At 42.9% G+C, this 25,776-nt stretch overlaps 1 protein-coding gene across 3 annotated transcripts; it reads left to right on the forward strand.

Moving 5' to 3' along the window:
* Positions 1-10,615: 10,615 nt before the first annotated feature.
* Positions 10,616-25,456, forward strand: RBX1 (ring-box 1). Of its 3 annotated transcripts, none has more exons than XM_070599531.1 (6): positions 10,616-10,713; positions 10,927-11,040; positions 12,959-13,037; positions 17,911-17,981; positions 21,133-21,218; positions 24,405-25,456. In XM_070599531.1, the coding sequence occupies exons 2-6, from the start codon at positions 10,963-10,965 to the stop codon at positions 24,415-24,417; spliced, it is 327 nt and encodes a 108-aa protein (XP_070455632.1). In that variant the 5' UTR covers positions 10,616-10,713; positions 10,927-10,962; the 3' UTR covers positions 24,418-25,456. The 3 variants fall into 3 exon arrangements, 2 of the variants coding, with proteins under 2 accessions (XP_070455632.1, XP_070455631.1); XR_011534564.1 differs by having other exon boundaries at positions 10,624-10,713; positions 17,911-19,508; positions 24,405-24,592; XM_070599530.1 differs by lacking the exon at positions 17,911-17,981 and having other exon boundaries at positions 10,624-10,713.
* Positions 25,457-25,776: the final 320 nt, after the last annotated feature.

The raw sequence follows: 25,776 nt of genomic DNA on the forward strand, positions 1-25,776 counted from the left end.
CTCATTCTGACCTCTCTCCATCACTCTCTTAGAGGTCAATATGCCCGTTTCCTCCTGTCTCACTCATCTCTCTTCTGCCTCTGTCCTTGATCCAATCTCTCTCCATCTCCTCTATGACTCTACCCCCTCAATAACGCTCCTCCTCCTTTCCCTCAAAGACTATTTCCTCCCCCTACTGAAATCCACAGATTGATGCATTCTTCAATTTCACTCAACCTCTCTAGACTCCATACTATTTTGTTGCTCTCTTTGTAGTCACATTTCTTGAGTAAATCAATGGATTCTCTAAGCTATTAACTACAACTCTGAAACCAACCAGGGTGACAAAAGGCATTCATTATCCTAATGTTTAACCTCTGAATTCTTGGGGACGTATGTATCAGTCGGAGTCCAGTCAGGAAAATAGAAGCTACAAAACAAAAAACAAAATGTAATATCAGGAAAGGTTTCACAGGAGCTGAAGGAACAGCCAAAAGGGACAGTGAGGCATCCTAAAGATTAGCAACAGCTGGAAGCTTCTACCAACCCCAGGCTGGAGGACAACAAAACGAAGTGGAGCTTCTCAAGTCTGGGAGCCAAGGTCTACTGCTGAACCTGGCCCACAGGAGGCCTGCCGGCTGCCAGGGACTGAGATCACAGACTGGGCCGCGTCCAGGGGCAGCACCTGATGCAAAGAAAGGGCGAGAACTACCCTGACTCTCTGTTCATGCCGTCCTCTCCTCTCCCGCCAGTGCTTCCCACTGGCTGAGCTGAAAGTCAGCTGACATCGACCTCTAGGTCAGCCCTGCCCCCACCCCTGGATGTGAAGCAGCTCAGGGAAAGGGCAAGGAATACAGCTGAAGGCAAACAGATTTTGTGATTTTATGAGTGTATATATAATAAAGTTACAAAGTGTATGAACCCTCTTCCAAGAAAATCCATGAGTGTTTTCATTAATATGCAAGCTCAGAAGATAAATCTGAAGATCTCCTGATATAGAAGAAAATAACAAGGTTTGATACCATTCTAACTGAAATTTAGCTTCTAAAAGTTAACAGCTTTTCCACCGCTTTATTGTTTTACAGCAAGTTGCTAATTGATGCAACACACCTTGGAAAGGTTAACTTGCAAAAGGTCATCCTGAAAACGAAATAAGTTCTTGGTTGAGTTCCTTCTCCAGTTTCTTCCCGCCTTTTTGTTCTGGGACCGTTTAGAATCCATCTTAGATCTGATTCAGGTCCTGGGCAACCAATTTGACTATATTTACCTAAGTCATTTGTAGACAACCAAAACACTCCCTGATAGACTAACACACAACCAAAACGCATCTTCATAAGTACATGAGTGACTTCATGTACATGTGTTTAAAAATGTATATGGAGAGGATCCGTGACATCTGTAATCCTAAAGAACAAACAATCCCCAATTCAATTGTTTTTTACTTTGAAATTTTTTATGGGATGATATCATTTTATGTTGAGATTATATTCCAGGAAACCTCCACATTATAGCAAAAAGGGGAATTATTTTCATAAGAATTAATATAAAAAGCCTAGCTGTGTTCCTAGACAGCTAGCATCCAATATAATACTTATAAAAATTGTCCCCAAACTCTCTGAATGACATGATCGTTCTTAATTTTAAAATGTTGATTCTGGCCTTGAGAGAAGATTATGCAGATATTCTTGGCATTGCCCCAAAGATGACTGCCCAAGTGTCGCCCCAGAGCAGGGTGAATTAGGTGAAGGGTGAGGAGAGACGGGAAGAGTGAAAGAGCCGCCTTGGGCAACCCCAGGTCCACACCCAGGAGACAGCTCCACAGGGAGGGTGAGAACATGCAGTTGACTGAGGGCCTGAAAGTCCTCCCTCTTTGTTCAAGATAATGAAGAAGTGTCCATTTCTCTCTATAATAAATCTCAGCCTGGAGAATCTCACAATAACACACGTAAGTACAACATAACTACAAAATGCAATAATTTACACCCAAATGTATCCCTAATAAATAAACATGTCGGTGCATAAAGGAAACAACATAGAAAGGGTCAGCATAGAACTCTGTAGATTTGCTTTTTTAGTAATAAATGTGGTTTTGTATTCTCTACAAACAGCTGGCAGAAGAGAGAGGTGGTGCAGATGTATACTGCTGGGCAACAGGAAGCAGCCCACCTACAATTGAAATTTTGCCATGGGTGAAATACGTGAGGGCAGCTCAGGACTGACTGAGCAGCCACATGAAGCTGCTGCCAGAGGAGGACCAGAGCACAGTGCTCTATGGGGCGGACACACAGCGGGCAGGGCCCATACTCATCGTCAGTCGCTCAACCTATACTAGGCTGCAGCTCAGCTAGGTGGTAGGGGTACAAAGGTGAAGAGGGAACACACAGTCCCTGCCCTCCAAGAGCTCTTGTCTGCTAAGAGACACCGGCTTGTAAACCATTACAAGGTAAAACCACATCAAAGTAGAGTTGCGGCGTCAGCACCAAGGAGAAGGCATGGGCTGCATTTGGGAGGGGAGTCGGGACCACTGGTCAGAGAAGATACCTCCTGAGTTTTACAGTAATATTGCCACATTTGGATAGCACTTTCATTTACATTACTATCTCATTTATACTTACGATGACCCCACGAGGCACGTCATTATCCCCATTTTACAGATGAGGAAAATAGGCTCAGGGAAGGTGTGACTCACCCAACGCCATATGGTGCGCAGAAGATCTGGACGGCATTCAGTTCTTCGGACTTGAAACTACAATTTGTAAACCTAACACTCACTGGGCGCTTAGTAAAGGCGTGATGTGCTGGGCCGAGCATTCTGTGTGCATTGTCTCATTTAATCTCTGCGGCAACAATTCTTATTTTATCCTCATTTTATAAATGAGAAAACCAAGACTTACAGAAGTGAAAGTAACTTGTCCAAACCAGGATTTGAATTTAGCTACGACTCAGAACCTGAGCCCTTAAGGACTCTACTACAAGATGCCATTTCCCATCCTTATGCGAGTTAAGTGCTTAAATCTTCAATTACCCAAACTGGCATGGTGCAGTTGGTGTCAGACACACCTGGGTGAGAATTTCTCTTTGGCCATTTAGCAGCTCTCCAATCTTAAGACAATTTACTTAACCTTCTCTTACCTTTACTTTTCTCATCTGTAGAACAGGAATCGTATATATCTGGCCACTCCAGTTATTTTTGCTTACAACATCTCCATTTATTCTTTTATTTTTTATTTAACCCAATTTGTAACTCATTGCTGTTATCTGCATCTACCTGTGGAATATAAGGTACGTGAAGTCTAGGACACTCTATACGTGTTTTGCTCACCACTGTATCTCCAACATGTAGCACAGGGCCTGGCACATGGTGGGTACCCAATAAATACTTGTTCAATAAATAACTCATCCCAGAGGAAAAAGAGAGTTCTCTCTCTCTGCCTGCTTCATTATATATGACTTCTCTGGAAGGATTCTAGTAGAAATAACCAGGGTGATGAGATACTATGAATGACCACTCCTGGGTAATTTAGGACCACCTCCTGCCAGGGAGGTGAGATGGTGATTGACAGCTCTACCAGAATCACAAGTACGGCCAGCATCACAAGAGTGTGACCTGTGAAGTCACACAGGGCTCCGAGTTCAGAAGGGCCTTGCATGTGGGTTAGTGTTCTACTGTTGCTGTCTTGACAGTCTTAATAATTTTTGAACAAGGACCTTTCATTTCTATTTTGCACAAGGTACTGAAAATTATGCAGCTGCTCCTGATCACGTGGAATGGGCGGTGAGGGAGGAGAAAGGGGAACAGGGGGCAACGTTTCTACCAAAATAAAGTCAGGGGATGCTGGAAAGTTCAAAACTGTTAATGCTGTGTATATTGAGCAAAGCAGCTATGTGCCCAGCTCCTCACAAGACAGACTGTGAGCTCCTTGAAGGCAGAAATAATACCTTATTCAGCGCTGTCTGTAGCTTAAAATGGTGCCTAGCACTTTCTTTTAATTAACCTTATTATTTTGAAATAATTGTAGATTCTGTAGGCAGTTGTAAGAAATAACACAAAGAGATCCTGTGCACTCTTTGCTCAGTTTTCTTCAAAGCTAACATCTTGCAAAATGATAGTACAATATCACAGCCAGGATATTGACATAGATACGGTCAAGATACCGAACATCTCCATCACCACAAGGACCCCTCATGTTGCCCTTTTATAGGGACACCCACTTCCCTCCCACCCCCATTCCCTCCTTAACTCCTAGCAAGCACTAATCTGTTCTCCATTTCCATAATTTCATCCCTTCAAGACTGTTAAATAAATAGAATCGTACAGTACGTAACCTTGTGGGACTGGCCTTTTTCACTCAGTGTAACTCTCTGGAGAGTCATCCAGTTGTTGCATGTATCAATAGTTTATTCCTTTTTATTGCTCAGCAGTATAGATGTACCACAGTTCAACCATTCACTCATTGGAGGACAACTGGATGTTTCCAGTTTTTTGGTTATTACATATAAATACAGCTACCAATACCCATGTATGGATTTTGTGTGTGTGTGTGCATGAGGAAGATTGGCCCCAAGCTAACATCTGTTGCCAATCTTCCTCTTTTTGCTTGAAGGAGATTGTTGCTGAGCTAACATCTGTGCCAAACTTCCTCTATTTTGTATGTGGGACGCTGCCACAGCATTGCCTGATGAGTGGTGTGTGGGTCTGCGCCCAGGATCCAAACCCATGAACCCCTGGTTGGCCACCAAAGCAAAACGAGTGAACTTAACCATTATGCCACTGGGCTGGCCCCCTGTGTATGGATTTTACGTGGCAGAGGTCTTCGTTTCTCTGGGATAAATACCTGAGAGTGCAAAATTGCTGGGTTGTATGGTAGTTGCATATTTACCTTTTTTTTTTTTTTTCCAGAGTGTTTACAGCATTTTTTTTTTTCTTGAAGATTGGCACCTGGGCTAACAACTGTTGCCAATCTTTTTTTTTTTTTTTCCTGCTTTATCTCCCCAAACCCCCCCTGTACATAGTTGTATATCTTAGTTGCAGGTCCTTCCAGTTGTGGGATGTGGGACGCCACCTCAATGTGGCCTGATGAGCGGTGCCATGTCCGCGCCCAGGATGCGAACCCTGGGCCGCCGCAGCGGAGCATGCAAACTTAACCACTCAGCCATGGAGCCGGCCCCGCATGTTTACCTTCTAAAGACACTGCCAAACTGTTTTCCAGGGTGGCTGTACCATTTTGCATTCCCACCTGCACTGTATGAATGTTTCAATTTCCCTGCATTCTTGCCAACATTTGGTGTCATCAGTTTTTTTATTTTAGCCATTCTGATAGGTGTATAGTGATATCTCATTGTGGTTTTAATTTGCATTTCTCTAATGGCTAATTATGTTGAACATCTCTTCATGTGCTTATTTCTCATTTATATATCCTCTTTGATGAAATAGCTGTTTGCGTCTTTTGCCCATTTTCTAACTGGATTGTTTGGTTTTTGACTGTTGACTTTTAAGAGTCCTCTCTATATTCTAGGCATTAGTGCTTTGTCAGATATGTGGTTTGCAAATACTTTTTCCCATTTTGCAGCTTCTCTTTTCATCTTTTCGGCATAGTCTTTCACACAGCATAAGTTTTTAATTCTGATGAAGTCCAATTTATCAATTGTTCCTTTTACAGATCATGTTTTCGGTGTCAAGTCTAAGAACCCTGGCCCTAAATCTTGCAGATTTCCTCCTACGTTTTATTCTAAAAGCTTTATAGTTTTATGTTTTACACTTAAGTTCATGATGAATGTTGAGTTAATGTTTGTGTAAGGTATGAGAATAAGTCAAGGGTTTTGTTTGTTTGTTTTGTCTTGTTTTGTCTGCCTATGGATGTCCAAGTGCTCCAGCACCGTTTGTTGAAAATGCTGTCTTTCCTCCACTGAATTGCTTTTGCATCTCTGTCAAAATTTAGTTGGGCATTTGGGTGGGGCTTTTCCTGGGTTTTCTGTTCTGTTCCATTGACCCACATGTCTATTCCTCTACCACCACCACACAGTCTTGATTACTGTAGCTATGTAATAAGCCTTGAAAGCAAGTAAAGCGATCCCTCCCACTTTATTCTTCCTTTTCAAAATTGTTTTAGCTATTATAGTTCCTTTGTCTTTCCATATAAATTTTAGAATAATTTCGTCTATAATTACAAAAAAAAAAAAAAACCTGCTGGGATTTTGACAGGAACTGTGTTAAACTGTATATCAATTTGGAGAAAACCGACATCTTTGCTATGTTGAATCTTCCAATCTATGAACACGTGTGTCTCTCCATTTATTTTAAAAATTTTATTTAGTTTCTCTCATCAGGGTTGTGTAGTTTTGTTTGTTTGTTTTTGCTGAGGAAGATTTGCTCTGAGCTAACATCCATTGACAATCTTCCTCTATTTTGTATGTGAGCCACTGCCACAGCATGGCCACTGACAGACGAGTGGTGTAGGTCCATGCCCGGGAACTGAACCTGGGCTGCTAAAGTGGAGCATGCCTAACTTAACCACTAGACCACTGCGGCTGGTCCCAGTCTTGTGTAGTTTTAAGCATACAAGTCCTATACATGTTTTATTCGGTTTATATCTAATTATTTAATTTTTTGATGACTATAAATGGCACATTATTTTTAATTTCTATGTCCACATTCATAGCTAGTATTTACAAAAAATTGTATAGACAATTTTTGTCTGTTTATTTGTATCCAGCGATCTTGCTGATCATACATATTAGTCCTAAGACGGTTTTTTTTAAGATTCCTTGAGATTTTCTACATAAACCTAAAAATGGGACAGTTTTATTTCTTCATTTCTCATCTGTGTGCCTTTTACTTCCATTTTTTTGTGTTTGGCCTTATTGCACTGGCTAGAACTTTCAGTGCCATATTGAATAAGAGTGATAAGAGAAGCCTCCTTGCTTTGTTCCTAGTTTTAAGCTTTGTGAAGAAGGGATTTAGGGACACAAGAGAGGAAGCAGCAACAATTTGCAAGTTGTCTGCTTTGTACAGGGCTACAGAGGGGAGATCATGGGGCGGTTCCATTCAGCTATGAAAACCTCATGTACTGATCTCACATTTGGCAAGAAACCTGTAGATTCAAGAAACTGAGTAAACTCTAAACAGGATAAACCCAAAGAAATCCACGCCAAGAAACATTGCAAATAAACTTTTGAAAACTAGAGACAAAGAAAAAAATCTTGAAAGCAGCCAGAAAGAATAACACCTTACCTATTGAGGAAAAGTCATTTGAATAACAGCAGATTTCTCATTATAGACCATAGAGGCCTGGAAGAAGTGACAAAATATTTTTTCAGCTCGGAAAAGCAAAAACTGTCAAGCCAGAATCCTATACCCAGTGAAATACCCTTCAGCAATGAAGGGGCAATCAAGGCATTTTCAGATGAAGGGAAACTCAGAGAATTTGTCACTAGCAGACCTACCCCCAAAATGGCTAAACTTCCTTTGGCTAAAGGAAGTTCTCTAAACAGAAAGGAAACAATAAAACAAGGATCCTTGGAACATCAGGAAGAAGCAAGAACACAGCAAGCAAAAACACGAGTCAACGCAATATGCTTTTCTTCTCCACTTGAGTTTTCTACATCATGTTTGACAGTGGAAGTAAAAATTATAGCACTGTCTTATCTGGTTCTAAATAAATGTGGAGGAAATATTTAAGAAAATTATATTATAAACTGAGGAGGGTAAAGGAACATACAGGGAAGTGAGATATCTATACTCCATTCAAACTGGTAACATGACAACACCAGGAGACTGCCATAAGTTATGTATATATAATTTAATACCTAGACCAACCACTTAAAAATATACAAATAGATACACTCAAAAACACTATAGATAAATCAAAAGAGAATTCTAAAAATTGTTCAAGTAACTCACAGGAAGGCAGGAAAACAAAAACAGTAAAATGGAAAACAAAGAGAGCAAATAGAAAACAAAAAATAAAATGACAGATCTAATCCTTAAGATATCATTAATTACACTCAATGTAAATAGCCTAAATATACCAATTCAGAGACAAAGACTGACAGTTTATTAAAAAATATAACTCAAAATATGCTGTGTACAAGAAACTTACTGCAAATATTATGATATAAGCAGGGTGCAAGTAAAAGGATGGAAAAAGATCTATCATGCAAATAATCAAAGGAAAGCAAGAGTGCCTGTATTAATATTAGATAAAGTAGACTTTGGAGCAAAGAAAATTACCAGAGGGAGGGGGACATTATATAACGCTAAAAATGTCAGTCCACCAAGAAGACACAGCAATCCTAAATGTATATGTACCAAAAAACTGCACCGCAAAATGTGAAGCAAAACCTGATAGACATGAAAGCAGAAACAGGCAAATCCACCATTATAGTTAGGGGCTTTAACACCTCTCTCTCAACGATGGACAGAACACCTCGACAGAAAATCAGCAAGAATATGGAACTCAACAACACCATCAACCAATGGGATCTGATCAGTTTTTACAACATTCCATCCAATAACAGCAGCATATATAATCTGTTTAAAGTGCCATGGAGCATACACTAAGACAGACCATATCCTGGGTCATAAAACAAAATCTTAAAAACTTTAAAAGACTTGAACTCTTACAGTGTGTTTTCCAATCATGATGAAATCAAAGAAGTAATAACAGAAAAATAACAGGAAATTCGGCAAACACCTAGAACACATGAAGTTTTAAGGAAAATAATATATATATATATATTCAACTGAATGAAAAATGAAAATGAAAAATGAAAAGCTTAAACATTTTTTAAAACTTCAGTTATGTCACCGGTAGTCCCCTCCCCTACTTTATCCCTCCAATACCTTCTCTCAACATCTGCAGTGAAATCCTTACCTGATCTGGCCCCTGCCTGCCTATCCAACATCTCTTACCGCACATCCCCTGCTCAACAAGCTTCAGATTTCTTCATTCAACACAGCCTGAGCACCTGCAACGGACTGGGCACTGTTCCAGGAGTCTTTGTTACCAATAAACAGCACAATCAAAAATCCCCTCTCTTGGTGAGGACACACAAAAAACAATAAATCTAACAAATGAGTAAATGAAAAAATGTGTTAGAAGGTACATGTACTATTAAAAAAAAAAAAGAAGAAAAGCATAGTAGAACGAATGGATTACAGAGCACACAGGACTCTTAGGCCCTGGTAAGGACTTTAGCTGAACTGTCACTTCTCACAGAGGCCTCACCGAATCACCCAATTTAATGTTGCTTCCATCTCCCCTCAATCTCACAAGCTTGTTTGTCTGCTTCATAGCACTTGATATCTGAGATTTTTCTGATGTATTTATTGACTTACGCATTATTTCCCTATTAGGAGTTTGACTCCATCACTGTGTCTCTCCTATTTATAATAGGACTTGGTACACACTCAATGAATTTGTTGAATGAATAAATATGCCCTCACTAACTTAATTTACTATGGGTTTCTAGTATTCTTGTAGAAACACACGAAATTAGATGTCAGAAATCTTAACACGGAATCATTAATTTAACAAAACTTGGGCTAAGAAAAACTTTGTAGGGTTCCTATAACGCTTGAAGGTTTCACACAACTTTTTTCTTTCCAAGTGGGGTGAAAGCTGTGGTGGTGTTTTCACGGATTTGTTGTTCTTGTTTATGACTAAGACAAGGAAACATATCGAAGTTCTGGTTTATCAACGGCGTTAGACTCCATCACTCTCCGATTTTCTTTTAAGAGAAAATATGAGATTTTAAATAAGCCAATACAAGATTTAAGAGTGATCTAGGGGGCTGACCCCAGTGGCCCAGTGGGTAAGTTTGGCGCACACCGATTGGGCGGGCAGCCCAGGTTCGGGTTCAGTTCCTGGCGTGTACCTACACCACTTGCCTTTCAGTGGCCACACAGTGGGGACACCCACATACAAAATAGAAGAATCTTGGCAACAGATGTTAGCTCAGGGCCACTTTTCCTCAGCAAAAAATAATAATAACGATGCTCTAGCTGAGTTATACCTCTGCAAGGTGAGAGACGCAAAAGGGGGGCCTGGTCTAGAGATGGGAGGGTGACATAAAGTACAGGAGCTTTGGCTGGGAAGGAATGACCAGTAACGCCTCACACAAATTCAAGAAGTAAAGCGACTGCAAATGTGACTATAGCACAAGGAGCTGGAAGACGACGGAAATTAGGGAGAAAAGACCCCACAGTTAGATGACCACTTGAGGAACGGGGAATGTGTGCTCAGCGGGGAACGTGCGTGAAGTTGAAATCGTGTACCTTAACCAAAGGCCATTCTAGGACGGACTGGTATTTGGGGCGGCCTGGAGATGGCATCTTCCAAGCCTCCTCTACTTATTCCAGGCGAATGCAGGGCTGGAGAATGCCTGCCTGTTCAGCCTGGCCGTGGCGAGGACATTGGGGAGCTCCTGCCTCCCCGTCGAATCCCCGTCGAATCGGATTCGGGAAACCAGACGGGGCCTGGGCCCCGGTCCCAAGCCTCCCCAGGAGGCTGCTGCACCTCGGAAGCGGGTCGGGATCTGCGAAAAGCCAGTGTAGGGTCTGGGGTTTGGGCCGCAGGAGGCGGGGCACCCACCCTCGCCCCCTCCCCGGCGGAACGCGGCGGGGCGGGGCCGGGGCGGCAGGTCGCGGCCGAGGCGGAGGAAGCAGCCGCCGCCCCAGCTGAGCGAGCGCGGCCGGGGGCTTCCCCGGGGAGGGCGACAAGAGCGAGTCCTCTCGTACGTTTCCACCCGGCTGGCTCACGTCGGCTCGGCCCCGCCCGGCCCCGCCCCAGCCCACGGGGGGTTGCGGGGGGGGGGGACCCGCGCCAGCGCCTTTAAGAGGCGTGGCCACATGCTCCGCCCCGCCTGCCCCTCGCGCGCCTGGAAGGGGTGGGGTGCGGGAGGAGGTGCCGGGGCGGGACGGGGAACGAGGCGTGCGCTGGTGCGCAGGCGCAGTGGCCGGCCGACAGACCGTGTGTTTCCAAAATGGCGGCAGCGATGGATGTGGATACCCCGAGCGGCACCAACAGCGGCGCGGGCAAGAAGCGCTTTGAAGTGAAAAAGGTCGGGTCTCGCCAGCGCCTTCCTCAGGGAACCTAGAGAGGCGCGGATCTGGCTGGCAGGCCCGAGGATGAGCGAGGCGCAGAGGAAAGGGCTTCATTTCAGGGCGTTCCTGGGACCGGGTACCACGAAAGGAAGCCGGGGGGCGGGTCTTAGGGTTGATCGGCGTGACTGCGGCCCACTGTCATTTGCAGTATTGGTTTCGCTAGGAGGCTGAAGGGCCAATCACGGACGTGCTTATTGAGATACGCTGGGTTCCGACTTGGCTGCGGGAGCCAAGCGCTTGAGCTGTCACTGGAGTGGTGGAGGGGTGGGGAGGCAGAGGGTGGGGTGGGTGGAAGGGGGAGTCTGAGCGGTGCAGTGGGTGGAGGATGGGGCAGTGCGGCGAAAGCTGGGAAGCTGAGGTTTTACCGCATTGGAGGTCTCGGAGGAGCCGGGCTGGCGATCTCCTTGCCCCGCCCCTTTCTTTAGCTTGGGGTCCCCCCGACCCGGTCCTCACCTAATCGAGGCCTCCATTAGCCGTCTCTTTGGCCCTCGCCCTCCCCGAGTTAGTGTCTCGAGTGTAACTCTTGCTCTTTTGAGAGGTCTGTTGGTTTGTCACACAGCCGCCCCAGTCCCACGGTCATATCCAGAATCCCCCTGTCCAAAAAAAAAAAAAGCATGGTAGAATTTGTTAAAAAGAAAACGTAAACCCAAATCTTGTGTCATTTAACGAGGGTTGAGTACTAGTTGTGAACGATCTGGTGGAAGTAGGCAAGCAGAAATGTGGAACGTGTCTCTTTGCATGAAATGCCTTGGTGGTTTGCCAACACTGGGAGAAAAGTGCCGATTCCCACCTAAGATAAAGTAAATATGTTCAAAATGAAGACTCTGAAATAGGAAAAATGTTATTCCTGGGACATCTGGCTGAACACTGACAATATTCTCCCTCCTAGTGCTTTTTGGCGTTTCATTGTGGGCACTGCATGCTCACTTATTAGAGCCAGCAGCCATATTGGGGAATAATAGAAGTAGTTTTTTCCTTCAAGTTGAGAAGCTGTCGTGTGAAAAGCGCTGAAGAAGTTACTAGACTTTGAGAATTGGGTTTGAAAGAGATGTAGGTTTAGGAAGTGGCACCCAATTAGTGGATGAAAAAGAAGTTTGAGACTATTTATAATTGCAGAAGCCCGAAGGTTCAATTACTTAAATACCACTTTTAAATAAACTCTCAATGGGATTATTTTAACTAAATTTAAGAGTCTGAGCATGTAAAAGTTGAGAACATCAGTTTATTTCATGTTAGGAACTAAACAAAATTCTAGTGAATTCTAGAGTTTGTTGTGAATTAATCTTCTAAGAGCCAAGCGATGACCTTGTTCTCTGCACTGATACCGGGTAATTTGTTATCCAGCTTATCCCACGATTACCCATTTTATGATCCAATCATCATCTTAGTTCATTCTGTTCCTAGCTCTCACCTCGCCACTCATGCCTCCAAAGCTGCCTTGAAGAGCAGATATTTATTTATGCAGAAATTGAGCTCTTCTGCAAATGTCTGGGGAACCTGCACAGTAATTCAAGTTTGTGCTTATTAAACCTAAAACAGGCACTTACAAATTATTCCTGATTTGCTTTCATTGATATGGCTGACTAAATTATTTAAATCTGTAGGAAAAAATAAAATTAAAAGATGACTCATTAATTTCTGTATTTATATGCTCAACTCTTCGGAGAATGGGTGAGCATATGTGTAGCCTACTGTTGCCCTTGGAAATAATAAATAAGAGTAGTGTAATATCCCCAAACTCTTGTTTGGTGGTCCTTCTGGTCAAAGAGATGATAATTGCAGCTGCAGCATGAAATCCTAGAGTGTGAGAGTGTGTGTGTGTGTGTGTGTGTGCTACAAGGAGAGTAGAGTGCATTGTCTTTTTTCTCTTTGCAGTGGAATGCAGTAGCCCTCTGGGCCTGGGATATTGTGGTTGATAACTGTGCCATCTGCAGGAACCACATTATGGATCTTTGTAAGTAATTGGAGGAGGATGGGAGGGAGTTGAGAAGGTTACAGAGATTGTGGCTATGCTGATGTGACCAATTTTCTTCTTCACGAGGAGATGTAAAGTATAGTCAGAAGACTTGGGCTCTTCTGCATGTAGTCCCTTGGTATGTTTGAAATAGAGTAGTTTTTATGATGTCCTGGAGGCATACCTCTCTCTCAAATAAATCTACACCATCTAAAGATGGCAAGGCCACATTTAGAATGAATTATGGACACAGAGGCACTGTTGGTTATTCCTTTATATTTCCCATCTTATACCTGGACTCAAAGGCAGAAATAGAAAGAAGGGCTGGCCCTTTGGCCAAGTGGTTCAGTTTGCACTCCACTTGGGCGGCCCAGGGTTTCACTGGTTTGGATCCTGGGCGCAGACCTAGCACAACTAATTAGGCTGTGCTGAGGCAGCAACCCACATAGCTCAACTAGAAGCACCTACAATTGGGATACACAACTATGTAGTGGGGGGCTTTGGGGAGAAGAAAAAAGAGGAAGATTGGCAACAGATGTTAGCTCAGGGCCAATCTTTTAAAAAAAAAAGTTTGGGGCACCTGTGATCCATCCTGTTGGTGAGTGCCAGGCGTGGCTGGTGCAGCAGGGAGACCTCAGAGGGAGGCCCCATTTGTGAAAAAAAAAAAAAAAGAAAGAAAAGAAAGAAATAGTGAAAGAAAGAAAATAAATTGAGCTAAAATATTCTCTCTAGAGCTAGTTTTTGCTGGACAAGATTTATAAAGAAAATCCTAGGAAGGAAGGATTTTCAGTGTTAGCTCCAGACAGAGTTAAGAGGGTATCACTGCGAACATCTAAATAGGCAATTAATTGCACTAACGAATTTTCATTTAAATTTCCACATATTTCATTACAACAACTGTAGCTGTTGATGGACTGACCTAGCATCCTTGTAGTACTAGGGGCAAGAATGACCACACCAGGAACAGTTGAGGTACTAAAATGGTTTGTTATTGAGATCAGAAATGGGGCAAAGAAATTTCGACTTTCTAGAATTGAAACAGTAGGCGCTTACTTTTTAAGTCACTCGGCTCCCTCTCCATCTTCATCTTGAGCCACTCTCCTGCTCACTCTGGCAGTGTCTCTGGCTTTCTTTCCATTCCCGAAGTGTCCATGCTCTTTTGTAGAGCCCTTGCATATACTGTTCCCTCTGCCTGCAATGTTCTCTGCCTCTTTTCCCTGCTACCTTTGTCTAAACAAACACTGCCTAATCCAAATGTGAGCCATAAATGCGAGCACGTACGTAATCTAGAATTTCCACATACCCACATTAACGAAGTAAAAAGAAACAGATGATTTGTATTTTATTTTTCCTACTGTATCCAAAGTATTTTCGCTTCAGCATGTAATTAATATTTTGAAGTGAAATATTTTACATTCCTTTTTTTTGTACTGTCTTTGAAGTGGTTTTTACACTTACAGCACATCTCAGACTAGACACTGGAAATGTGGCTAGTGGCTACTTTATTGGGCAGTGCAGAACTAACCCATAGTTGGTCTTCAGGCCTCACCTTGAACCTGCTCAAAGGTGTCTTCCCTGACCATGCTTACACACACAGACGCAGGCTATGACCGTTCCGTTAAGTATTCCCAAGATATCCTCTAGTTTCCTTTGTAGCAGTCATTTCACTTAGTTGGTTCTCTCACGTCCATGTTATTTACTGCTGTGTTCCCAGCATCTAGCATAGTGTCCAGTACATAGTAGGTTCTCACTAAATATTTTCTCAGTGAATAATAAAAACACAAAATGGGGGAATAGGCTGATCATGGAAACTCGAGAAACACAAATCAAGCGTTTGAGGTTGGAAAGCAATCATGGCATATGTCGGGAGTTTATTGCTCTTGGTTTCTTTGAGTTGGACGCTGTTTACCTTTTCATGCAACAGTCAAAGCAGATCAGCGGCTACCATGATGTTTAATATGGATAGAAGGAACTCATCACAGAAAAACACATGTGCAGTTTTAAATGTGTTTGGGTGGGGTCTTTGATTACGTGTTGCCAATTCCTTTACCGTGCATTCTCTCAAGGAGTTGTGCCCAGAGAAAATTGTACTTTCTAGAGGCTGTCTTCTGTAAATAATTAATTATTTTATATAACGCTGATTTTTTTTTTACCTCTATATTGAAGTCATTGTGTCTCTGGATGCAAGAGAATGCACTTCTTGGGAGGGCCACGACAGACAAAAGCCACTGATATAGTGTCTTCTCTTAGAGTTGAATGCTTGAGGGATCAGCGTAGCCTTTCAGTTAGAAACCTGCTTTATCGTATGTTTTAAATATCAGATGAAGTAGTAGAATATTGAACTCTTATAACAAAGAATTTCGGAAGCATTTTCAAGTCACGTCTTTTATTCATTCAGTGAATATTTATATCCTGGGCATTTTGCTAGGCACCGGGATAAAATGATGACTGAGATCAAGTCTTTACCCTCAGGAAACCTACCCTTTTGTTTATTGTAGACACTAAAGAGAAGTCTGTTTGCTGCGCTGGGCTTGTCTTCCTTTTAAAAATAAATGGATTATGATTCTTGTAAAGAGATTTTTTGTAAAAGATGAAAATAAGAATTGGTTTAGCAATGGCCATTTCTAATAAATTCTGGTCTGGCATTAAATGAATAGTTATATACATAGCTGTAAATAAATAAGAGTGACCAGGGCTGTGCCCCAGGTGGACTCGCCTACGAAGCGTTGTTGGTCTGCAGACTTAGACTTCTGAGTCCAGATTAATGCTCCGTCCCCTACTGTAGCTTCATATATATTATCCGTTGCCCCATTTCTTGCTTGCTTTAAAGAGTTGCTGAAATACACACTCTGCAGGTGTTATTTTCTCCGTTATCTCAGTAATCTTGTTCCAGATGAAGAGGACATTCAGAAGGGCTTAGGTCCAGCCTTTGGCCATGAGAAGTTAGCCTCTTCCTAGAACCACAGGTCCACCAATGTGTTGAAAGTGAGAAATCTGTCCTCCTCTGAGATGAAGCTCTTGCTTCCTTAGCAGTGCTTTGGGGGTACTGAAGTTTAAAAGTCCCCAAGCTGTATCCATCACCTTGAAGTAAGCTGCCTTTGCGTGGGTATGACAGCAACCTTTATATGCTCCTTGTCTGTCTGCTCTAGGCTGACGTGAACAGTTCCTTCCCCTGTTTAACGACTCAACCCCTGTACTCTTTGCACCAAAAGCTTGAAAACGTTATATTTGAGAACACTTTATACTCACATTTAATAATTTTCCATGCCATATCCCTTCTTATCTGGCATTCTAGATTGTAATCCTATTCCTCCTATATATTTTTGTTGTTCGTTAGGAACTTTCTGGTAAAGAATAAGTATATATTTGGCTCCTATTCTGTGTTTATGGAAGTGGTTTTTGTTTGCTTTTTCAAGCACTAAGAGCCTCCTGTGCACTTGACATAGACAGCCAGAGTCCCTTACAAATACCAAGACCTAGACAAGTTTAAATGTGATAATGTACCTTGAAACAATTTTGTTATTTATTTAAATAATAATAATTGTGCCTCTTATTTAGCTAATTTCATAATACACAGTCCTCCTCTGAGTAAGAGGATCCAACTTGAAAGACATCAGATTTTATTTTTTTTGCAATACCTTTGAATGTGGTAGTGCATTCATAGCCCCGATAAATTTTTGAATCATTCTTGCATAAACCCTAATTCTCCACTCTTATCAGAAGAAAAACCTAGCTCTTCTCTTTGTAGTGTGAATCTGGGTAGCAAAAGCAAGTTCTGTGATTTCAGATCCTTTGCCTTTCATATTTTTGAAGATTGGGGGAAGAAGCCCTAAACCTTATGGTATATCTCTTCCCTTAAGACCAAATATACCCATTAACATCTCAGCATTATTTTCTTACAATTTCACTGTTTCCACCTATGGAAGTCTGAAGTAATTGTCTCCTATTAAATAGTCCTTCATGAAGCTTTTATTCTTCAGAAGGGAGACTCCCACTTAGTTACCACCTTCAGAGAAAGCAAATTATACATTAGTAATTCTTGCTCTTTGAATATTTATCCCCCACAGAGCTTTACTCATCAGTTCTCGATCTCAGATTTTCATTCTGTTTCGGTTCCCCCCTCTTCCCCCTCTGTGAAACTGATATTTGGATACATTTGCAGTAATTTGCTCCATTCACCAGACGGAATCACCTCGGGCGATAAGCATCATGATGTGGTGGGCCCCAAATCTCTAATGCACTGGCTTAACAGATTGTTTTTGTTTGACAGTGTTTTAAAAACTTTCGAGTTTTGATGCCTTCACATGGCATCCCCTACAGTTTGCCACAGATCTCTGCACCCTCATTTGTTTTGCTTCTGTGGCAGTTCACATGTGTCTGCGCGCCCACTTTAGGGACTGGAACTCGGTGCCCGGCTAGACCTTCATGTGGGCGAGCCTGGGTGTCCTAGGGCCTAAGAGGAAGCACTCACCAAGAATAGGGAGAAGACGCCAGGTCTCAGAACAGTGAGCGTTCTGAGGTGGCTTCAGGAATTTACTAAATTTACCGAATTAGGAGAAATCACTTTCATTTGGACAAGGCAGGTTACGTTCAGGATTAAGAAGTGCCTTTTCCTTCCTTGCTCTGCTTTGGTCGAGGATAGGAAGTCACTGCAGAGCCTCCTGTTGAGCCCCGTCCCCACCCCTCTGCTCTCTACCCCTTTCCCCGCTCAGTAGAAAGCGATTATGACTAATGCACCACTTGAGATTTTGTTCAGGTGTACACCACCCCACCCCACCGCAATCATGTCATGGTGTCATTGTGCAGGTAGGGCTGCTATAGATGGAAAGGCGGTTGCTCCTGAGGTCCAGTCATCTTGTTCTTATTCTCACAGGCATAGAATGTCAAGCGAACCAGGCGTCTGCTACTTCTGAAGAGTGCACCGTTGCGTGGGGAGTCTGTAACGTAAGGAAACACCTTTCCCTATCAGCATGGCTTATAAACACATTACCACTTATCCTGCTTTGCCCGTCTTGAGAATAACTAGGAAAAAAATGACTAGGCCACCTTTCTCCCAAAAGGTACACAAATTGTAAAAATAGATTTTAAATCTTTGTGCTATTCATCTGTTAGAGGGTAAAAATTATTAGATATTGTAGAGGGACTAGTTTGTCTTAATTATAAAGTGGACTTTTAGCAACATTTTGGAGATTCATCTTTGGGAATTACCTTCTAAGTCTGTGGCCATCTTTGGAATATTCTCCTGTTGATGGAAATCTTTACCTTCTTAACAGATTTCTTTTTAAGGCTAAAGGTCTTGTGGAACTAAGTTTGGTGAATAAATTGAGTCTTCAAGAATGTGTGTGTGTGTGTGTGTGTGTGTGAGTGTTTTAAGTGTGGCAAATGTAGTAAGCTAGGATTTTTAATTTTTTTTTTAACGTGGCTCATGCCAGAAATGTGTGTGTGTGTTTTAAGTGTGGCAAATGTACTAAGTTGGGATTTTTTTGTTTGTTTTTAACATGGCTCCTGCCAGAAATGTTTTGTACAGCATCATTGGACTGAATGTACAGCCTTGCAGGGTGTGACAGCTGAGAAGGATAACGAACGTCAAATATGTTATTTCTAGCATGTGTTAAAAATTCATCCTATAGCATTACAGTCCCAGTCACGCGAGCTAAAATTGTCCTGTCCGGGCCTCCTGTGCCAAGGGGACAGAGGACTCACGGCTCCCGACATGGTGCAGGCCTGAGAGGCGCTGGGGTCGGCCCACCATTCCCTGTCTCTGTGACTGACTTTCTGAGTGACTTTGGGCAAGGGATTTCACATCCCTAATTCCAGGTCCCCTCGTGTGAAATAGGGCTGACGGTAGACTGCATGGAGCTGTAATCAGGATGAAATGATTTTGTTTAAAAGTGCTTGCAGTACCTCCTGGCGCATAGTAGACGTAAGGGCTTTTTAAAATAAATATGCATAAATACAAATTTGGGGGGTGGGTGGTGCTTACTGGGGAGATAGTAGCTATCAGTACCAGCCCCATCGGGCTGAGGCGCTCTTCCCTCCCACGCTGGGGTGCGCCTTCCTGATTCCGTCAGGGCCCTTTGGACAGTTTCACAGTAGCACGTATTGGCCAAGGGCCAGCTTTTGTCATTTATGGGGATAAAGAAATAAAATATGTCGGGCTGTTTGCTCTCCCTGGCATTCAGGCATGTCCTAAGACCCGTGTTACTCTGTGGTGGAAGAAAAGGGAGTGAACTTTCCTTTAAATTTGGCTAAGGAGAGACTACCTCCGAGAGCCCGCCATAAAGAAGAGCTGGCGTGGTGTGGCACAAACCTTTGGACTACTCCCAGGTCTCGTTTTGGGTCTTTTGCTAACCAGCTCCATGAACTAGGCGAGTCACTTACCTTGTCTGGGTTTCAGTTTCCTGTCTATACAGTGAAGATGATGATACCTGTCGTGCTTGCTTGCCAGGCTTGCCGTGCGGCTCAGATGAGGTAACACGTGTTAACGTCTTCTGTGAACTGGATGGCACTCGTCAGGGTGCTCTGAGACTGCTAGATAGACCCAATAATGTAACTTAGATTATTAACGGGAGGAAAGTGGGGGTCAGGAGTGTCAGGGATGCTGTCACCTGTCCTGCAGCCTTGTCTGCAGCCCCTCTTTCCCTCCATCTTCGGAGGTAGTTGGGGTACACAAAGACCCGGTGCTGCTGCGGAGCGCCCAATGGGCTTGGGGGGCAGTGAAGAAGGGTACCTTGAATACACTTAAGTGAACGTGTCCCCACCCCCTGGTGAATGAGAAAACTGCCTGAGCTTTCTGCCTCTGGGAAGTTTTGTTTTTCTCTCTTTCACTGTGAGTTGCCTGAGAGTCAACAGGAGAGGGGTCTTCCACATGCTGGGAGGACGTTTGTCCTGTTGAGAGGCGATAGTGTGTTAGCTGTGGATTCCACTCTTCATTACTGAATTCTGTTTTTGTCTTTCTCAAAAGACAGTTCGCGAGGTAACAGTCCACACCATGATTCTTCTTTCAGTTCCATGCATGTTTTGGGAGACATACTGACTGAATTTCAAGGCTGTTATTAAACCAAGCTTGCAAAAACTTTCATAGTTTGGTTGGGGTGTCAGCGTTTCTCCCCTGTCCCCACCTCCACCACCCATCGCAGATTAGATGAGGGGGAACTTGCTGCTTCTGTCTTAATACTCTCCTCATACGAGCAGGGGGAGGAGAATAAACATATTGCAGAGCTGTTGTGATTCGCATCGCATGTCATTAAGTCATGTCGGGAAACCAAACACAGGCTTTCCTTTCCCCAAATCTGCAAGCCAGCTCCTCGCTCCCTGTCAGTTACCAGTGTTCTTGGGACTCTTGCCTTTTACTTCCTCTCTTGTTCATGAAATAAGCCCTTTGATGCTCTTTCAGCTGCTTGTGTGCGGTTTGCCCGTCGTGATACTTCCTTTTACCCTAATTTTTTATCTCATTCATTTTTAAGATAAAGTCCCTCACCCATTAAAGGCTTACTGAGTACTGTTCTCTTGTAATAGCAAGACGTCTTTGAACAAATCTGGAGATTAAGTCCTTTGAACAGAGTTGAGCTGGGTGTGGGAAGGTTGGGGAAGTGCCTGTCTCAACTCTGGGTGGGTGGCAGTGCCAGTGCACCACCAAGGGCTGAGGAGAGGCTCTTCTCCAGGGGTTCCCGTTCTCCAGGGGTTCCCGTTCTCCAAGGATTGGGGGAGGGCAGTTGGGAACCAAGAATGGGAAGTTTGAAATCTGCGTGTGATTAAGGGCATGTGTCCAGGGAAAGTAGAAGCACTCCCTTACAGGCCGAATTGGACCAGGAGCCACATTGCATCTTCCCTTAAGAGAGGGGAGAGCTCCCTGCCAGAACCGACCTCGCGCTTCCTAAAGACTTTCTTCCCTTAGTGCTGACGACACTTCCAACAAATGTTTCCTTGGAAGAATCCTTGTCCCTGACCAAGGTGTGATCAGTTGTTGACCTTTTGCCTCTCCTGTTGTCTCCCGTTGTTCTCTGTGTAACCACTCCACTGCCCTGGAGACATACTGTCAGTAGATGGCTGAGCCTGCAGAGTCAATTTTAATAAAATGTATCTTTTCTTTCAGCATGCTTTTCACTTCCACTGCATCTCTCGCTGGCTCAAAACACGGCAGGTGTGTCCGTTGGACAACAGAGAGTGGGAATTCCAAAAGTAGGTGTCTGGCTGTTCTGACGTAAGACTGGGTTTTGTGATCAGTGCCATTCTCTGACTTGCCTCCAGCTGGAGAGTGCATAGTCTTGGAACATGGAGACACGGAACGTGCCTTGTTTTATAAACTAGTTTTTGATTAATTAAACAAGGACTCACCTATCTAGAAAATGCATAAAGTCGTGGCCAACTTTAGAGGTTTGCAGCCTAGAGTTTCCCAACTGTCTGGGGTCTATGAAAGTAGAAAATCTACAAACTATTAAATATTTCCAAAATCCATAATAAGCCTCTATAGGCTAACAATGTCAGGTATCTTTGCTTTGGGCTAGAATTATATCCACCTATCATGTCTCCTTGGTTTATCTCGGGCCGACTAATTCTGATAGAGCATTTATAGTTATCTCAACTGAATTATTATTATGTAAATAAAACATATAGTAAATTTTTAAAAATTCAAATAGTCAAAAAGGTATACCAGGGGCCAGCCCAGTAGTGCAATGGTTAAGTTCACATGTTCCTCTTCGGAGGCCTGGGGTTTGTGGGTTCGGATCCCGGGTGCGGACCTACGCACCACTTGGCAAGCCATGCTTTGGCAGGCGTCCCACATATAAAATAGAGGAAGATGGTCGTGGATGTTAGCTCAGGGCTAATCTTCCTCAAATAAAAAGATATACCAAAGAAATGAGTCTCCCATGTTAGTCTCCTACTCTCACTTCTGGAGGTAACCGTCAACAACAGCTTCTTAGTAGCTTTCTTGACTGTCTCTTTATATGTCATTGCACATATATGGGTGCATGTGTGTATATATGTGTATATATATAATTTTTTTCTGAACATAAATATGAGCGTCCTATAGAGTAGTTCACCTTACTTTTTCATTTCATACCTTTAGAGATTTTCCATATCCACATATATCAAACTACCTCCTTTTTAATTGTTGCAGAGTATTTTTTTATGGAGATGTACCATAATTTATTTAATCTGTCCCTGTTGATAGACATGTCAGTTTCCAGTTTTTCGCTGTTAAAAACTGTGTTAGGGGTGAACATCCTTATACATGAACCTTTGTGCATATGTGCAAGTATATCTATAGCAGTAATTCCTGAAAGAGGAATTTCTGGATAAAGAGTATGTACACTTTTGGGGCTGGCCTGGTGGCATAGTGGTTAAGTTTGTGTGCTCCACTTCAGCAGCCTGGGGTTCACAGTTTCAGATCCTGGGCACCAACCTACACATCGCTTGTCAGGCCATGCTGTGGCAGCGTCCCACATACAACGTAGAGGAAGATTGACACAGATGTTAGCTCAGCAAGAATCTTCCTCAAGCAAAAAGAGGAAGATTGGCAACAGATGTTAGCTCAGGCCCAATCTCGCTCACCAAAAAGAAAAAAAGTGAACATTTTTATTTTTGATAGTGTCAGATTTTCCTTTCCCAAGAATATGTATTAATTTATACTCCCTCTGAACAGCAAGGCAGAATGGCCCTTTCTTCATTTCTTGCCAAGGCTCCGTTATCAAACTTTTCCATCTTAGCTACTCTGATAGGTGAAAATTAGTTGCATTTTTTGAATTTTGAGTGAGGTTGGGCTATTTTCATACGTTTTTATGCCTCATATTTTTCTATGAAACACCCTTTTTTTATCTGTTGAATTCTTGGTCATTTTCTTTATCAAATTTTTTATGGGAAGGAAGATTTTTATTTAAATATGTGTTGATTAATAGGATATTCTTAGGTTTAAAAAAACAAAAAATCGTGTTCTTTAGTTTCTGAAATAAATCCCCCTTATTGGTACAGTTATTTTGCTTTTAAACTTGGTTATTTTGGTAAAGAATTTTGGAGTCTCATCAAATACATGTTCATTTTTTAAGAAACCTGCCAATACTCAGTACCTAACTCCCAGCATTGTGCACCATTCAACAAAATGTCTGCTAAGTAATGTGTGAGAGAGAAAAACGTGAGACTGGCCTTCCCTTCCCTGGGGAGCTTGCTCTCTGAGTGGAACCATGACAGGAATCCATGTCAAGGCAGAAGCAGTTTTCTAAGTTCCCGAGAGTTCTTTGTAATTGGCCCTGCCCTAGAGCAGGCTCAGGGTTCCGTTTGGGACCAACACTGTCTCGTGTTGCCCTTTAAATATGCCCAGGGCTGAGCCTAAGAAGTTGGGGGTGTGAGGAATTCCTCCTGCTGGACTTTGTCACTGCCGCTTTATCCACCCGGTGACTTTGCCAGGCAGTGTTTGTCAGCGTATTGGGAAACAAATTCGTAAGAAACAAATTACAGCATTCTTTACTCTGGTAGACAACTTCTGGGTGGTTCTGCAGCCCACTAACACTCTGGAGCTCTCCCCTGTGTGGAATGTTTTAGACAACGTTCAAGTGGATTCCCTATGAGAAGTGCTTACAGGATGACTGAGGCAGTGATCCAGAGTTCTAGTGCCCCGCTTTCCATCCCTATAACAGAGTATTTTAATCGGAGACTAACTGCCCCAAAAGTACCTGGACAAAAGATTAAGTAAGATAATAATGAAGGATTTTGTGTTCAAGAAATCTTTTTATATGTGGAAGAAATTTCCTGGCCTTGTTTATTTTTATAATCTTGTTAGAGCCAAATTTTGGCTTCTGGGAACATCAGAAACCACCTGAAATCCATACCTCGTTTCTCCACAGTTGCCTTGCTGTTACGGTGAATGTAAGCAGGGCTGTAAGTGGAACCAGTGATAGGTTTTGGAATTGAGGGCTGATTACTGTTCTCTGTATTTGCCTCACCCCCAACTTGCCTGAGTCCTGGAGTTCAGGTAGAAATAGGTAGGGGAGGCTGAGAGCTCGAACTGCGTCTGAGCCGCTGACTGGAGCCGACAGGTGGAGCTCCCTTTCCCAACCACCAGCTCTGACATTTCCTCTCACCTCCCTCATACTGCCCAGCATCTGTCTGGCAACTGGAAGGAGAGTCCGGTGGGTATGGTTGGGTCCCAGGGAGGGACTGTCACTTAGAAGTGGGTAGTAGATAAGATGTTACAAAGGATGATAAGATGAAAGGGGGAGAGGCCAGTGTCATAACCCAGTCTCGGAGCACACTGTGGTCACTTACATCTTTTAAAGTTTGATTAAATTTGCTCATATGTTTCAGCAGGTTTTATGGTCTCAAACAGGAAATTACTAAGGCATTAATAAAGTGATTTACTTTATTTTTCAGGTATGGGCACTAGAAAAGGAGAATTCTTCCATCAAGCTCAACCCTTTTGTTATTCATTTAGTGAGTTGCCTTCTTGTTAGTTATAAGTTAGATAGAACCGTGTCTTTTCTGCTTTGTCTTTTCAGTTTGCGATTCCTGCAGCCATATTGTATCCTGTGTCAAATAAAATCCAGTTGGATTCTAGAACAGATGCTGTCTCTTGTGTATGTGAGAAAAGTGACCATAAATAGAGGGTCCCCTTCTCCTGGGTTGGAAAGCCAGCTTTTGAAAGTGAGATGTTTGCTCGCAGAGCCAGAGCAGAGTTGTCCTGCGAGCGACTCGCTTGGTCAGGAGGAAGCTGGTCCACAGCCTGGTTACTGATGGCAGTCTCGGGCAGGTCACCTCTCTGCTCCGAGCTTTCCTTCGCTATAAAGTGGCTTCTGAGGACTAATTGGCATCATGTGGGGGACAAAAACTGGCTTTGTAAACTGTAAAACCGCTATATAAATGTTAACTTTGTGTATGATGGTGTTTTCTCTTCTTAGTTTAGAAAAGTAAACATGAAAAAATCCAATATGCAATCTTGGCCGGCAAGAGCATAATTTATGAACTTAAGTTGAAAATTGGTGTCGCTTAAAACTGAATTAACAGAAGAAATTCAAGTTTCCTTCGCCACCGCCACAATTTGCAGTTTGTTTAAAATGACTTGGCCGTGGAAGGAACTGCCGGTTCTAGCACTAATTCAATGGTTATGTAGAGTCTTTAACTGAGAGGCAGTATAGTCTACTGCATGGTTCTCAAAGTGTGGTCTAAAGACTCCTCGTAGTGCCCGAAACCCTTTCGGGGGGACGTTCATGGAGTTTCTTTTCCAACGGCGTGTCTGTATGAGGCCAGCTTTTTTCAATATACTTCAACCACAGCAACGTATTGAATGAAGAAGCAGGCATGAGAATCCAGCTGTCTTCTATTAAGTCAGACATAAAAGAGATTTGCAAAATTGTAAAACAATGCCACTCTTCTAGTTTTTTTGTTTTCAAAAATAATTACTTTTAATAAAAATATTTATGTTAACATGTGATGAGTTTTTGTTCTTTTTAAATCTTTTAAGTTTCTTGGTCTTGATTTCCATTATGGTAAATAGCTATAGCTATAACCTGCACAAACAGAATTCTTTGAGATATTCCATTTTTAAGATCATATGGGATCCTCAGACTCAAATATTTGAGAACCTTTAGGTTAGTAATTAAGAACTTTGAAGTCTTGGGGCCGGCCCGGTGGCACAGCTGTTAAGTTCGCACGTTCAATTCTCGGCGGCCCGGGTTTCACCAGTTCGGATCCCAGGTGTGGACATGGCACCGCATGGCAAGCCATGCTGTGGTAGGCGTCCCACATG

This window comes from Equus przewalskii, chromosome 29, assembly GCF_037783145.1.
Source record: "Equus przewalskii isolate Varuska chromosome 29, EquPr2, whole genome shotgun sequence".
Lineage (NCBI taxonomy): Eukaryota > Metazoa > Chordata > Mammalia > Perissodactyla > Equidae > Equus > Equus przewalskii.